The following is a 16,883-nucleotide window of genomic DNA, read 5'->3' on the forward strand; positions in this document are numbered from 1 at the left end:
CGTCTCTATTAAAAATACAAAAATTAGCCAGGAGTGGTGGTGCACACCTATAGTCCCAGCTACTCAAGAGGCTGAGGCAGAATTGCTTGAACCTGGGAGGCGGAGGTTGCAGTAAGCCAAGATCGTGCCACTGCACTCTAGCCTGGGTGACAGAGCAAGATTCCATCTCACAAACAAACAAACAAATAAACAAAGAAGCATAACTCTGATCATGTTGCTCTTATGGTAAAAACCATTCAGTGGCTCTCCATTGTCCATAGTCTTCCACGTAGCTTACAACATCCTTCATTACAAATAGCCCATCCACACTTACCTCACCAATCTCATTTCTCATCCCTCTTCCACTTGAACTCTAATTGTTCTCTTGAATTGAGTATTCTCTATTCTCTCTTGCCACACTCATATGTTAGCCTAACATATTTATTGTTTTGTACTTTTTTTTTCGAGGCAGTCCCACTCTGTTGCCCAAGTTGGAGTGCAGTGGTGTGATCATGGCTCACTGCAGCCTCAACCTCCTGGGCTCAAGTGATCCTACTGCCTCAGCCTCCCAAGTAGCTGAGACTATAGGCGTGTGCCTCCACGCCTGGCTGATTTTTTTTTTTTTTTTTTGAGAAACAGGGCCTCCTTATGTTACCCAGGCTGGTCTTGAACTCCTTTCTGGACTCCCCATCCTCTCATCTCAGCCTCCGAAAGTGTTGGGATTTATAGGCATAAGCCACTGCACCGAGCCTATATTTTTCATTTTAAAAAGTATCTTGGGCTGGGCGCAGTGGCTCACACCTATAATCCCAGCACTTTGGGAGGCTGAGGAAGGCGGATCACCTGAGGTCAGGAGTTCAAGACCAGCCTAGCCAACACAGTGAAACTCCATCTCTACTAAAACTACAAAAATTAGCCAGGTGTGGTGGCATGCACCTATAGTCCCAGTTACTTGGGAGGCTGAGGCAGGAGAATCACTTGAACCCAGGAGGCAAAGTTGCAGTGAGCCAAGAATGCGCCACTGCACTCCAGCCTGAGTGACAGAGTAAGACTCTGTCTCAAAAGAACTAAAAAATTGGCTGGGCTTGGCTCACGCCTGTAATCCCAGCAGTTGGGAGGCTGGGATGGGTGAATCACGAGGTCAGGAGTTCGAGACCACCCTGACCAACACTGTGAAACCCCATCTCTACTAAAAATACAAAACTTAGCCAGGCATGGAGGCATGTGCCTATAATCCCAGCTACTCGGAAGGCTGAGGCAGGAGAATCACTTGAACCTGGGAGGCGGAGGGTGCAGTGAGCCAAGATCGCGTCACTGCACTCCAGCCTAGGTGACTCCGTCTCAAAAAAAAAAACACAAAACAAACAAACAAAAATTAAAATATAAAAATAAAAAGTATCTTGAAAGCCAATCTGTGATCTCTCTGGCCTATCATTCTGCACTCATCTGTGAAATCTCTCTTTTTTTATGTTTTCATTTTTGATGGTATAGAGACAGGGGTCTTGCCATGTTGCCCAGGCTGGTCTCAAATTCCTGAGCTCAAGTGATCCGCCTGCCATGGCCTCACAAATTACTGAGATTACAGGAGTGAGCCACCATGCCTCACCTGTGAAATTTCTCAAAATGATGATGAACACATTGGGGTTTGAGAGAGAATATTTGTTGAGCATTATGTTTGAGATAAGAGTGAAGGAATATGATAGGAGTAAAAGTTGGTACAAACACCATGGAAGGCAATTTTGGTAATATTTATCAAAATAACAGATGCATATATCCTCTGACCTACAAATTCCACCCCAGGTATTCATCTGATAGAGATATAACTACATGTGCCAAATGATGTCATAAGGAATGACCCTGTACATGCAAAAAATTAGGAGTAATCTACATGTCTATTGGTATGGACAATTTAAGTAAATTATGGGTCCCCATACACAACAGAACACTCTGAACCATGAAAGAATTAGAAATTAGAAATATCTTATATATGAATATGGCAAAATTATGAAAGTATCTTTTTTTTTTTTTTTTGAGACAGAGTCTCGCTCTGTCACCCAGGCTGGAGTGCAGTGGCCAGATATCGGCTCACTGCAAGCTCCGTCTCCCGGGTTTACGCCATTCTCCTGCCTCAGCCTCCCGAGTAGCTGGGACTACAGGCGCCCGCCACCTCGCCCGGCTAATTTTTTGTATTTTTTTTTAGTAGAGACGGGGTTTCACCGCATTGGCCAGGATGGTCTCAATCTCCTGACCTCGTGATCCGCCCGTCTCAGCCTCCCAAAGTGCTGGGATTACAGGCTTGAGCCACCACGCCCGGCCATGAAAATATCTTTTTAAAGATACTTGTTTTAGACCTTTTTTTTAGTAAGCTGTTGATTTTCTTACTGAAACGGTAAATATGTTAGGCTAACATTTGTGAGAAAAGTTAAGAATTTTATGCATAATATTCCTCTGAAAGGATACTAAAACTGATTATATTAGTTGATTCCACATAAATGGATTAGGTAGCTGGGAAAAATAATGAGGAGATGACTTTTTAAACTTTTGAATTTGAACCATATGAATGTTGACCTATTAAAAAATAAGGTGAGTGGATCACTTGAGGACAGGAGTTTGAGACCAGCCTGGCCAACTTGGCGAAACTCCATCTCTAGCAAAATAAAAAATTTAGCTGGGTGTGGTGGCACATGCCTGTAATCCCAGCTACTCAGGAAGCTGAGGCATGAGAATTGCTTCAGCCCAGGAGGCAGAGGTTGCACTGAGCTGAGATCAGCCACTGCACTACAGCCTGGGCAACAGAGTGAGGCCCTGTAGCCAAAAAAAAAAAAAAAAAAAAAAAAAAAGAAAGTAATCCAGGTTAACTTGGAGGCTTTTTAAACAGTCAGTTCTGTAGGTATACATTCTATTAACATACAGGAAGGGTAACAAATATCAAGACCAGCTAGAAGTCTGAATTTTAAACGGACATAAAATGTAAACTATAAAGTCAAAAAGTAAAAATCAGACCAGAATATTAAGGCGGAAGCTAGAGAAATCGCATGGCTGAATAGGGATAAGGTTATGAAAGCTACCTCTAATGTGGAAAATCAAAAAAGCCAATCACACCAACAGGTTTTTATTGAACATCTACTAAATGTTTTTTTTTTTTTTTGAGACGGAGTCTCGCTCTGTCACCCAGGCTGGAGTGCAGTGGCCGGATCTCAGCTCACTGCAAGCTCCGCCTCCCAGGTTCCCGCCATTCTCCTGCCTCAGCCTCCCAAGTAGCTGGGACTACAGGCGCCCACCACTTCGCCCGGCTAGTTTTTTGTATTTTTTAGTAGAGACGGGGTTTCACCATGTTAGCCAGGATGGTCTCGATCTCCTGACCTCGTGATCCTCCCGTCTCAGCCTCCCAAAGTGCTGGGATTACAGGCTTGAGCCACCGCGCCCGGCCGAGCATCTACTAAATGTTTGACACTATGTCATAATAGTCCTCTTTCAGCTTCCCTTTGCATTTTTCAAAAGCATACAGAGTAGAAAATTGGAAAACCCAGAAAAAAATGTTTTGACCAGATCATAAAGAAAACATCATAACCAGTAACCACCAAAAGGCAGGAGCTTTTACTGTTGATTTTCCCTCTTATCCCACCCTTACCTCACACTAATCATCTTTTCTGAATGCCAAAGACAATCTATTATTGACTAACATGAAGTCCGTATGTGACAATGACGGAAATAAAACAGGGAAGGAAATGACTGAAGAAGTTTTAAATAGCTAGATGCCATCAAATCAGTATCTTGGGACTGGCATCTTGGAAAACTTTTAAGAGCCTTCCATAAATAACAACAATAATAGCAGCTAATGTTTGTTGTATGCCATGGACTTATACAATATACTGGACACTGTGCTAGGTACTTTACACAAATTAACTTACTTACAAGTAAGAGATAACTTTACAGATGAAGAAATGGCCTTTAGAAGTTAAAGGACTTCTCCAAGTTCACATTGCTTATAGAGGTATTTTAATTACTATTTGGGGTAATGCAAATAGTATTCCCTCCAACTCCAAACCAGGAAGGAGGAAAACAGATGGCTTTTTGAGAGTTAGACTGTAAAAATCAACACAGTCGAGCTTTCTCTTCTCCTTGGCTACCATGATACCATGTTCTCCTCAAACCTCTATGGCTATTCTTTCTATCTTCAATGGGTAGAGGAAGAGGAAAAGCAGGTACTCTCTAAATGCTGAAACACGTTGGTTCTTGGTCCTGGACCCTCTTCTTGCTCCTCCTACTTTTTCCCCAGGCGATATTATTCAGGCATCCCATTCCATGGCTCCATAGAGCGATGGTTCTTAAAATTTTTAGTTTCAGGACCCCTTTACACTATTAAAAATTATTGAGGATTCCTAAGAGCTTTTTGTTTATATGGGTGGTATCTGTCAATATTTATCATATTAGAAATTAAAACCATTTTTTTTTTCTTTTCTGAGATGGAGTTTTATGCTTGTTGCCCAGGCCTGGAGTGCAATGGCATGATCTTGGCTCACTGCAACCTCCGCCTCCAGGGTTCAAGCGATTCTCCTGCTTCAGCCTCCCAAGTTGCTGGGATTACGGGCATGCACAACCACAGCCAACTAATTTTTGTATTTTTTGTAGAGCTGGGGTTTCTCCATGTTGGGCAGGCTGGTCTTGAACTCCTGACCTCAGGTGATCTGCCCGTCTCAGCCTCCCTGAGTGCTGGGATTACAGGTGTGAGCCACTGCGCCCAGCAATTTTTTTTTTATTTTTAAACAGGGTCTCACTCTGTCACCCAGGCTGGAGTGCAGTGGCACAATCACAGCTCACTGCAGCCTTAACCACCTAGGCCCAAGTGATCTTCCCATTTTAGCCTCCCAAATAGTTGGGACAAGTACGCACCACCATGCTTGGCTAATTCATTTTTAAAAAAATTTTTAGTAGAGACAAGGTCTCACTATGTTGCCCAGGCTGGTATATTATTAATTCGCTAAAAAACAACAATAAAAAACACATTTTAAATAAAATAACTGTATTTTCCAAGGCAAAGAATTTAATGAGAAGACTGGTGTTGTTTTACATTTTTGCAAATTTCTTTAACATATAGTTTAATGGAAGACCAGTAGATTCTCATCTGCTCTTATATTCAGCCCACTGCAATGTCATTTTTGGTTGAAGTATATGAAAAAAAATCCAGCCTCACAAAGAAGCTGGAATTGGAAGGAATATTTGAATAGCCTTTTTAGATAACTGTGTATATCCTTCTTTGATACTATGCCAAAACTCAACAAGTACTAAATTCTTAAAGATTACAATGTGGGCTAGGCACAGTAGTTCACACCTGTAATCCAAGCACTTTGGGCATTTGAGGCCGGTGAATGGCTTGAGCTCGGGAGTTTGAGACCAGCCTCGGCAACATGGTGAAACCCTGTCTCTACAAAAAAACACAAAAATTAGCTGGGCATGGTGGCAAGTATCTGTAATCCCAGCTATTCAGGGGGCTGAAGCAGGAGGATCACTTGAGCCCGGGAAATTGAGGCTGTAGTGAGCCAAGATGGCACCACTGCATTCCAGCCTGGGCAACAATACAAGACACTGTTTCAAAAAAAAAAAAATTAGATTCAAAATGTGATCTTGGCTGGGTGAGGTGGCTCACGCCTGTATTCCCAGCACTTTGGGAGACCAAGGTGGGAGAACTGTTTGAGGTCAGGAATTGGAGATCAGCTTGGGCAACATAGCAAGACCCCAACTCTACCAAAAACAACAAAAAAAAAACAAAACAAAAAAGACCCACAAAACACAAAACACATGATGTTGAGGAAGAAAAGAGAATGGAACTAACATTATGGAGTCTCTATGTCAGACACAATGAAAAAGCTGAATTTCTGGACCAAAGGTCTGGCCTATCCGTGGACTGGACAGGACAAACTTGAACAAGTGTTTTGGTTTTTGGCTTTTTTTTTTTTTTAACATTTTATTATTTTATTTTAATTTTTAGAGATGAGGTCTTGCTATATTGCTCAGGCCTGGACCTGAACTCCTGGGCTCAAGCAATCCTCCTGTCTCAGCCTCCCAAATAGCTGGGACTATAGGCATGTGTCATTGAACCTGGCTTTCTTTTATTTTTTTTTCTTTTTTGAGAAAGAGTCTTGCTCTGTCATCCAGGCTGGAGTGCAGTGGCACTATCGTGGTTCACTGCAACTTCCGCCTCCTGGGTTTAAGCAATTCTCATGCCTTAGCCTCCCGAATAGCTGGGATTACAGGCATGCACCACCATGCCTGGCTAATTTTGTATTTTTAGTAAAGTTGGTATTTCACCATGTTGGCCAGGCTGGTCTCAAACTCCTGACCTCAAGTGATCCATCCTCTTTGACCTCCCAAAGTGCTGCGAATACAGGCATGAGCCAGTCTTTTTTTTAAAATACCTATTCTCAGTCTACATCCCTATAGCATTGCTTTGATGCTAAAATAAGAAAGTGTGTATGTTTGTGTGTGTGTGCCTATAATACATTATGTGTATATGTATATGTATATGTATATGAAAACACTGTAAATTCTGTATTACTGTATACAGGTAGGAATCTGTATTCACTGCCCAAGCCAATAGTAAAAATAGTGGTATGAAACTGAACAAACTTTTTTAAAGCACAAAGCAAATAATATGTCCAAAAAAATAATTTATACGTGACTATGTCAATAGCTGATCTTGATTCAGATTTAGTTGTCTATTGAAGGAGAAGTAACCGTCAGATATGGCCTGCAGAGAAACACTTGTTTATGCCTTGATAAGGCCAAGAGGACTTCTGCAGGCAGAGAATGGACAGCAGGTCATCTGCATCTAGGGTGTAAACTGGATCTCTTACCTGCAGTTCTGCTTCCAGGCCCAGCCGCCGGATAAAGGGGTCAGTGACATGATAGCGCCGCTCAAAGCTCAGGGCACCCCGCTCCTAGCGGACAGACACAAATTATTGATTTCATTGATTCAATTAAATATGATTTATTATGTGCCTATTATATATCCAGTCCTTTCCTGGGCACCACAGGAGCTAAAGAAGACAACAAGGAACTGGCCTACAGGACTTTGTATTATTCTTGGACAAGGATTAGAGAAGAATAGGACAGTAGCATATAATTAAGCAGTAAGTGGTGCTGTTCAGTTTTTTTTTTTTTAAGAAAGCAAAAAATTTTTAAAAAGGAGAGAAGAAAAATTGGAAACAACAATGGGGAACAGTTCCATATTTAGGATGAACAGGGTAGGAATCATCTTTAGGACACACATTGCACACAAAGGGAAAAAAAAACCCTGCTGATTCCGTGCCTCTAGGAAATGGCCCCTGTCTTTGAGGACTACCCAGTCTAATGAAATCACACACAAAAAACTCTCACAAATGGACAAAGCTAAAAGGATTCAGGGGCTGGGCATGGTGGCTCATGCCTGTAATCCCAGTACTTTGGGAGCCAAGGAGGGCAGATCACCTGAGGTCAGGAATTCAAGACCAGCCTGGCCAACATGGTATAACCCCATCTCTACTAAAAATACAAAATTAGCCAGGCATGGTGGCACGCGCCTGTAATCCCAGCTACTCGGGAGGCTGAGGCAGGAGAATCACTTGAACCTGGGAGGTGGAGGTTGCAGTAAGCCAAGATCATGCCATTGCACTCCAGCCTGGGCAACAAGAGCAAAACTCTGTCTCAAAAAATAAAAATAAAAATAAAAATGAGAAAAAGTGATCCAGGGATGCAGGGAAAAATACACAAATACACCAAGTACATGGCTCACGTAGAGGCACATACTCAATCCTTCTAAATGGTGACCACAGCTTATACTGTATGCTACTTGATTTTTAAAAAAATTTTTAGTCCCATCCTGGCTAACACGGTGAAACCCCGTCTCTACTAAAAAATACAAAAAACTAGCCGGGCGAGGTGGCGGGCGCCTGTAGTCCCAGCTACTAGGAGGCTGAGGCAGGAGAATGGCATAAACCCGGGAGGCGGAGCTTGCAGTGAGCTGAGAACCGGCCACTGCACTCCAGCCCGGGCGACAGAGCAAGACTCCGTCTTGGGAAAAAAAAAATTTTTTTAGTTAAAAATCTGTTTAGGCCAGGCGTAATGGCTCACACCTGTAATCCCAGCACTCTGGGAGGCCAAGGCAGGTGGATCACGAGGTCAGGAGATCAAGACCACCCTGACTAACACGGTGAAAACCGTCTCCACTAAAAATACAAAAAATTAGCTGGACATGGTGACACGTGCCTGTAGTCCCAGCTACTTGGGAGGCTGAGGCAACAGAATCGCTTGAACCTGGGAGGCGGAGGTTGCAGTGAGCCGAGATCACACCACTGCACCCCAGCCTGGGTAACAGAGCGTCACAACGTCTCAAAAAAAAAAAAAAATTTTTTTTAGTACTTTTCAGCACTTGTCAAAGAACTTTCTCAAGGTCAGTCTCCAGGCAGACAGCCATTATTATCATTTAACAACATAAAACTGAGGCACAGGAGGTAAAATGACTAAAGACCTATAGTTAGTTAATTAGGACAGTGGTGAGATGAAGCTCCTGACTCCAGCTGGGGATTCTTACCAGAGCTGGAGCACATCATGCCTTGGTTTAATGTATTCCATTAAACCTCTATGGCTCCTTTACTGAGGGTTTCCCTGACAAAGCCTGGGGCTACTTCACTAACTGAACTTGACTGCCCAGTCATCCATTCATCTCACAGGTATCAGAGCGTCTTCTACATATAAACTGCAGAGGACAGGCTTTAGCACAGGAGAGCCTCAGAGAGAATACAAGCTGAACTGGGACTAATGCTCTCCCAGGATCTCTTACATATACAACTTGGCAGCTGGAGCAACATGAAGAAGTTATATTTACTCTTGTGCACCACCTGCCCAACACAAGAATGTGTATGTATCTGCACAACACATTGACAGGTCCCCTCCCTCGCCAGCCTGCATTAATCTCAGCAGCCCAGGCATAAGTATGTGGACAGAGTCTCCATGAAATCCACGTTCTTAGACAACACAAGATGGAGAGGAAGAGACCTTGATTCTAGTCCTGGGTCTGCCACTAACTAGCTATGTGACTTTTGGCAAGTCACAGACTGTAGATTTCAGTTTTTTCACCTGTAAAATCAATCCGTGGGAAAGAAAGGATCTTATGATCTGGTTCAGAAGTCTGGGCTGCTTACCTTGATCTGCCTACGGATGAGGTCTCTAGTTATGTTGACTTTTGCCATCTTTTCTTAATGGGTTCAACAGAAGGTAGCTATAAAAGGATCTTCAGGACTCCTGAGCATTCCAGCCAAGCCCAGGTCCACAAAATACACATTTAATTACCTAGGGGAAAAAAAAAATCATCAAACTTTGGAGGATGGATAATAAGGTGGCTTCCAGGACCTAATTCCACCCCTAAAACAGCCCACCCAGTGAACTGGCCATTGCCTGTCATTTGCGGCACGGTGGGCTGGCCCTGCTCCATAGTGTTGAAAAACCTCTGGAATGGGTGAAGTCAGTGGAGAGAACAGTAGCACAGTCCCAAAAACCATTGCAACAAACATGGAAGGAATATGTTACACTTCATCAGAAAATGGCAGGTTGGGTGTAAGTATGAAGGATGATGGTAGCACATCCTTAAAGTTAGAACAAGGCAAAGCCAGAAAGACATCAAGTTTCACTTGCTCAGTAGGCATCTGTGGCAGCTCATTTGAACTTTTAGTTATGCTTCAAATCTCTGATTCTCAGCTTGGCTCTTCCCAAAACCAAATCAGTATCACAGACAGAACTCTCAAGCCTCTAATAGATTCACAGAATCAAACAGTGTAAAGGAAATGTAATGGTGACCATGTCCAAGACCCAACCTAACAAAGAAATCCTTCTTTAACATCCTGGTAGGGCTGGGCGCGGTGGCTCATGCCTGTAACCCCAGCACTTTGGGAGGCTGAGGTGGGCGGATCACGAGATCAGGAGATCGAGACCATCTTGGCTAACATGGTGAAACCCCATCTCTATCAAAAATACAAAAAAAATAGCTGGGCGTGGTGGTGGGTGCCTGTAGTTCCAGCTACTCGGGAGGCTAAAGCAGGAAAATGGCATGAACCTGGGAGGCGGAGCTTGCAATGAGCCGAGATTGCGCCACTGCACTCCAACCTGAGCGACAGAGCAAGACTCCGTCTCAAAAAAACAAAAAACTGAAAAACCAAAAAACAAAACAAAACAAAAAAAACATCCTGGTAGGTAGGCTTTTAGTTTCACTCCTCTTTTTTTTCCTTTTTTGAGACAGGGTCTCACTCTGTCACCCAGGCTGCAGTGCAGTGGCATGATCATGGCTCACTGTAGCCTCAACTTCCAAGGCTCAAGTGATCCTCCCATCTCAGCCTCCTGAGTAGATGAGATCACAGGTGCACACCACCCCTCTCAGCTAATTCTTTCCTTCTTTCCTTCCTTCCTTCCTTCCTTCCTTCCTTCCTTCCTTCCTTCCTTCCTTCTTTCTTTCTTTCTTTCTTTCTCTCTCTCTCTCTTTCTTTTTTGTAGAGATGGAATCTCGCCATCTTGCTGAAGCTGGTATTGAAATCCCAGGCTCAAGAGATCTGTCTACCTCAGCTTTCCAAAGTGCTGGGATTACAGGAATGAGCCACTGTGCTGGCCTAGCCTTACCACTTGTTGAAGCAACCTATTCCTGTGTTATACAACTCTGATTGTTAAAAATAATAAGCAATCCTATTTCTGAGGATTTGTCACAAGAAAAAGAAAAGTCAGGTGTGGTGGTGCACTGCTGTGCACCTATAGTCCCAACTACTCAGGAGGCTGAGACAGGAGAATCACTTGAGCCCAGGAGTTCAAGTCCTGCTTGGGCAATATAGCGAGACTCTGTCTCTAAAAAAGAAAAACAATTTTATCATAAGAAAATTCAAAATATGGCTTGACACAGTGGCTCAAGCCTGTAATCCCAGCACTTTAGGAGGTTGAGGTGGGAGGACTGCTTGAAGCCAGGTATTAGAGACCAGTCTGGGCAGCAAAGTGAGACCTTATCTACATTAAAAAAAAAAAAAAAAAAGTTGGACATGGTGGCATGCGCCTGTAGTCTCAGCTACTCAGAAGGCTGAGGTGGGAAGATCACTTGAGCCTGGGGGTTTGAGGCTGCAGTGAGCTATGATGACACCACTGCACTCCTGCCTGGGTGACAGAACAAGACCCTGACTCTAAACAAATGAAAAATAAGTAAAATAATAGAAAGAAAACAATAGTTCTCTTTGGGTAATGATATGACTGACTTTTTCTACTTTTTAATATTTTCAAAATTGTTCTATAAAAGCACACTAATTTTGTAATCAGATTTAAAAATATTAGACTTTCAAGGAAAGTTCTGCCTCCTGTCATTTTCACCTTTTAGTCCTGGTTCCACCTCTGAAGCCACTCAGAAGTTTAGTCTTTCTTCCCAATGATGGCCCTTTGTACTCGGAAGATGGCTCTCAGGGTCCACCAGTTCTCTCTGCCAACCCTGCCAGTCATTAGGACTTCACAAGGCTACTTTTCAATCTCTCACCACTTGGCCTTCTGCAGATTCCTAGCACACCCTCCTGAAATCACATTTTTCACCTGATCTGTGAGCAGGCTCCTTCCTTTCCTCTGTCATTTAACCACAAAAGAAAACTCGAAACCTAAACATTATGTTATTGCAGATCTTGTTTTCCTTTAGTGCTAGGCATGCAGTAGGACAATAAAAAAAAACTTGCTGCCAAATTAGATGTTCTCATTCAGCCCGAGTTCTTTGGGGCTAATGTCTCCATAATCAATTTTGGGATAACAAGCTCTTTCTTTCCTTTATTTCCTTCCATTCTTTCCTTCCTTCCTTCCCTCCCTCCCTCCCTTCCTTTTTCTTTCCTTCCTTTCTTTTCTTTTCTTTTTTTTTTTGGCAGAGTCTTGCTCTGTTGCTCAGGCTGGAGTGCAGTGACACGATCTCGGTTCACTGCAACCTCTGCCTCCCGGGTTCAAGTGATTCTCATGCCTCAGCTTCCCAAGTAGTTGGGACAACAGGCACCTGCCACCAAGCCAGGCTAATTTTTGTACTTCTAGCAGAGGCAGGGTTTCACCACGTGATCTCAAATTCCCGACCTCAGGTGATCCGCCCGTCTCAGCCTCCGAAAGCGCTGAGATTACAGGTGTGAGCCACCATGCCCGGCCATTTTTTCTTTTTTAAATTGAGATGGGGCCTCATTATGTTGCCCAGGCTGTCTCGAATTCCTGGGCTCAAGCAACTCTCTCACCTCGGCTTCCCAAAGTGCTGGGATTACAGGCATGAGACACCGTGCTTGGCAGGATCATAAGCTCTTAAAAAGACAAGAACTGCCAGGCATGGTGGCTCATGCCTGTAATCTCAGCACTTTGGGAGGCTGAGATGGGTGGATCATGAAGTCAGGAGTTTGAGACCAGCCTGGCCAATACGGTGAAACTCCGTCTCTACTAAAAACACAAAAATTAGCCACGTGTGGTGGCACATGCCTGTAGTCCCAGCTACTCAGGAGGCTGAGGCAGGAGAATCACTTGTACCCGGGAGGCGGAGGTTGCAGTGAGCCTAGTCTGTACTACTGCACTCCAGCCTGGGCGACAGAGCAAGACTCTCAAAAAGAAAAAACAAACAAACAAACAAAACAGGCAAAAACCTTCCCTTACAACATGAAGCCATTCAGCATTGCCATCTTAGTGTCATTACCAGGGAGATATGGCAGTTGCTGGCATTTTTAAGGGTAAGCATCAAGAACACCAGGAATACCAGTTGACAACTATAGTTTCAGGATGATTTTTGCAGGGGTCTTTGGCCATCAAATTAAAAATGTGAATTTGGACAAATTAATGTAAGCTAAACACTAGCCTGAAATGGCATCTATAGCTCTGCTTTGTGATATACTGGTCAAAGCCAAATAACAACAGTAATTTCCCCCACAGTCACCAAGCGTATGAGGTGAGGATGATTACACTGGAAATAACACCAAGGAAATGAGTGTATCTGGTATTAAGTAAAAACAGTTGTGTGGCCTTAAGTCTTTTAATCTTTCCAAGTAGGCACTCACACCTGTGACTCACAGGCATAGGACGCATTAGAACACTCACTCACGGGGTTATGTACGCTTCACCTGAAAAAGGCTCATTCCTTACCCCCAATACCCTTTTCCTTGGAAGACTGCTGTGGAGGTCAAATGAAACAATGTAAGTCAAAAGGCTTTTCTTTTAAAAATATAAATGTTTTTATTTGCTAAGAAAAATATGTTGTCAAGTATTAAGCACTTACTACGTGTCAGGCATTGTGCTAAGGGTTTTATAGTCATTCATTCAACAAATGAACATAAGGAGCTTTTACTACATGCCAGGTGCTGTTCCTGGCACAGAATGAAGGGATGTATCAATGAGCAAAACAGGCAATGTCCTTGCTCTCATGGTACTGACATTCTAGCAGGAGGGGACAGACATAAACAATGAAATAAATAAAAATAAGAAAATATCCAGCAGTGGAAAGTGCTATGATGACAATAACACAAGCTGATGTGACAATGACTGGGGAGCTACTTTTAGACTTCAGGTCAAAGAAACTGTAGTGGACATTTGTCGAATTTTCTGGCTTCTCAGCATTTGAACCCTTCTTATATTTTGGAATTCCCCTTCTGAGTCTAGTGGGAAGCAGAGCCCCTTACCACTATAAAGTGAGAAAGAAGGTGACTGAGATTCTCTTTCTGAGGCCACTTGCAGCTACAGTGTGATACATGGCACAGGCTATGCCAACCAGACACATCACCCCTAAACCTTGAACTGGAATCTAGTATCTCAGAGTCAGAGGACCACAGAGAATCCACCTGGAGTGCAGCAAGGGGTGGCCACAGCGGCCATTAAGTCCAGTGCAGCAGGTGGTGTTGGCTGTGTAAGTAGTGGAGGCAACAGTGTGTTCATCAGGCTGAGTCTTATGAATGCTTTTGGTTGTGGGTTCTGCCTGCTGCCCAGTTTCTCTTGTTCTAGCATTCTTCAAGCATGACTCTATGACCTTCCCTGATGTTTTGTGAATTTCCTTAATATCTTTTCAGTAATCAGCCAGAGTTGGTTTCCGTTGCATACAACTACAAATCCTGCCTGATATAGAGGGGTTCTCTAAGACGACGACATTTAGGCTGAAACATGAATGTCAAGAAGCAGCAAAGAACTGGGGGAAAACCACTTCCAGGGAGAGAGTGCTAAGACCACAGAAGAGTGTTTCAAAAAGTTTTGGCCGGGTGCGGTGGTTCACGCCTGTAATCCCAGCACTTTGGGAGGCTGAGATGGGCGGATCAACTGATGTCAGGAGTTCGAGACCAGCCCGGCCAACATGGTGAAACCCCATCTCTACTAAAAATACAAAAATTAGCTGCGTGTGGTGGAGCATGCCTGTAATCCCAGCTACTCAGGAGGCTGAGGCAGGAGAATCACTTGAACCTGGGAGGCAGAGGTTGCAGTGAGCTGAGATCGCGCCACTGCACACCAGCCTGGGTGACAGAGCGAGACTCCACCTCAGGAAAAAAAAGTTTTGTGGGCTGGTCCAAAGGTACCAAGTTATCTCAATTGATTATTCACAGTTACAGATTGAACTCCTTGTTCTACTCTTTCCCCTCTTTTCACTACTGCACTTGAATTGTCTTTAAAAAAGCTTACAGGGTAGATGCTCTTACTGTCATAATTTTACATATAAGGAAACATATTCATAAGACATGCAACAATTTTCACAATGTTACACAGCTAAAACTGGAGCTGGAACACGAACTCAAACCCAGGGCCATGTGATTCCAAAGTCCATTCTCTTGACAACTATGGTAAGTAATTTCCTAGCATAGTGATCGCTATGAGAATCCACCAAAAGAGCCCACTAAATTGCCATAACTTATTCATTAATTTTCTTAAAACATTAACTGGGTATTTACCTAGCACCAAGTGCTGTGATAGACAAGGAGGAATAATGAGATGAAATACACATACTAAGAGAGCTCAGTATCAAAGACAAGGGGTTTTTAGCTAAGACTGGTGTGTGGCTTAGAAATACCAAAAGGAACAAGAGTTGGGGGGAAAAGAGAAACCAGATAAGTAGGAAACCACAATTCAGGTAAATGGTAAAATGGAAGTTGGGATCAAATTGATAGACAGGTTAAAAAAAAAAACAAAATGTCAAAATTTGGCTAGGCACAGTGGCTCACGCCTGTAATCTCAGCACTTTGGGAGACCAAGGTAGGCAGATCACCTGAGGTCGGGAGTTCAAGACCAGCCTGGCCAACATGGTGAAACCACATCTCTACTAAAAATACAAAAAAATTAGCCAGGTGTGGTGGTGCACGCCTGTAATCCCAGCTACTGGGGAGGCTGAGGCAGGAGAATCATTTTAACCCGGGAGGCAGAAGTTGCAGTGAGCCGAGATCGCACCATTGCATTCCACCCTGGATGATAGAGCAAAACCCCATCTCAAAAAAAAAAAAGTCAAAATACAACTGATGTCTAGTTAGCATTTTTTTTTCTTTTTTTTAGATAGACTCTCACTCCGTCACCCATGCTGGAGTGTAGTGGCATGATCTCAGCTCACTGCAACCACTGCCTCTCAGGTTCAAGTGGTTCTCATGCCTCAGCCTTCCAAGTAGCTGAGATTACAGGCGTGCATCACCACGTTTGGCTATTTTTTATGTACTTTTTGTAGAGATAGGGTTTCGCCATGTTGGTCAGGCTGATCTTGAACTCCCGACCTCAAATGATCCAACTGCCTCCACTTCCCCAAGTGCTGGGATTACAGGCGTGAGCCACCACGCCTGGCCTGGTTAGCATTCTGGTGAATATTTCTGCTCCCATCCTGAGAAGAAATGATAGCATACTGGTAGAGAGCTCATCTTGGAGCGTGCCAATCTTCTCTCAAGAAAAATAGGGATTCAGTGCCTTTCCACAAACTTTTACAGGCAGACAAACATAACTAGAAACACTTCATTTTTAAAAATCTTTTTTTTTTTAAACTGGAAACACTTCTAAGTAGAGATTATTTAAAAGGTTCACATCAGGAAGGAAATACCCTTAAATCTACCAAGGGGCATAACAAGTTTCACACTTCAGTCAAAAAGTCTCTCAAACACAAATAATCAGATCAATAAATCAATAGTTATCTGAGGATGAGAAGATTTAATCATGATCAAATTTTAAAAGCATTATTTTAAGGAGGGCTTTGAGCTCAGCTATAAAATGACATGAATGAGAGATCTGGAATTGACACAATAAAGTTACACATATGATTAAACACTAGAAAAGACTACATCAAGGGGATTTCTATCTGGTGCAGCATGCAAATTACATCTTGTTCAGTTCTGCTAAGAGGCAAAAGGCTGAAATTAGTGACTTTAAGAATTCATAAAATAAAATTTTCAATGCCTGTTATGCCAGGCACTGTGATAAACTTTGAAAATATAGCAGATGACTGAAAGTGGTGGCTCACATCTATAATCCTAGCATTTTGGGAGGCAGAGGTGGGAAGATCTCTTGAGGTCAGGACTTCAAGACCGGCCTAAACAACACAGCAAGACCTTGTCTCTTAAAAAAAAAAAAAAAGAAGAAGAAAAGAAATGCAACAGAGAGGAGGCTGGGCGCCGTGGCTCACGCCTGTAATCCCAGCACTTTGGGAGGCCAAGGTGGGCAGATCATGAGTCAGGAGATCGAGACCATCCTCACTAACACAGTGAAACCCTGTCTCTACTAAAAATACAAAAAATTAGCCAGGTGTGGTAGCAGGCACCTGTAGTGCCAGCTACTTGGGAGGCTGAGGCAGGAGAATCACTTGAACACAGGAGGCGGAGGTTGCAATGAGCCAAGATTGCACCACTGCACTCCAGCCTGGATGACAGAATGAGACTGTCTCAAAAAAAAAAAAAAAA

At 43.2% G+C, this 16,883-nt stretch overlaps 1 protein-coding gene across 4 annotated transcripts in view; it reads right to left on the minus strand.

Annotated features, from left to right (window-relative positions):
- Positions 1–16,883, minus strand: part of WDTC1 (WD and tetratricopeptide repeats 1) — a 76,936-nt gene that overhangs the window by 43,834 nt on the left and 16,219 nt on the right. For all 4 annotated transcript variants that reach the window (XM_023219520.1, XM_023219521.1, XM_023219518.1 and 1 more), the window contains exons 2-3: positions 9,159–9,306; positions 6,834–6,917 (exon numbers count right to left, since the gene is read on the minus strand). In XM_023219520.1, coding sequence (XP_023075288.1) covers positions 6,834–6,883 — 50 coding nt within the window. In that variant the 5' untranslated portion in view covers positions 6,884–6,917; positions 9,159–9,306. The remainder of the gene's footprint in view (positions 1–6,833; positions 6,918–9,158; positions 9,307–16,883) is intronic.

Source organism: Piliocolobus tephrosceles, chromosome 1 (assembly GCF_002776525.5).
Source record: "Piliocolobus tephrosceles isolate RC106 chromosome 1, ASM277652v3, whole genome shotgun sequence".
NCBI classification, from domain to species: domain Eukaryota; kingdom Metazoa; phylum Chordata; class Mammalia; order Primates; family Cercopithecidae; genus Piliocolobus; species Piliocolobus tephrosceles.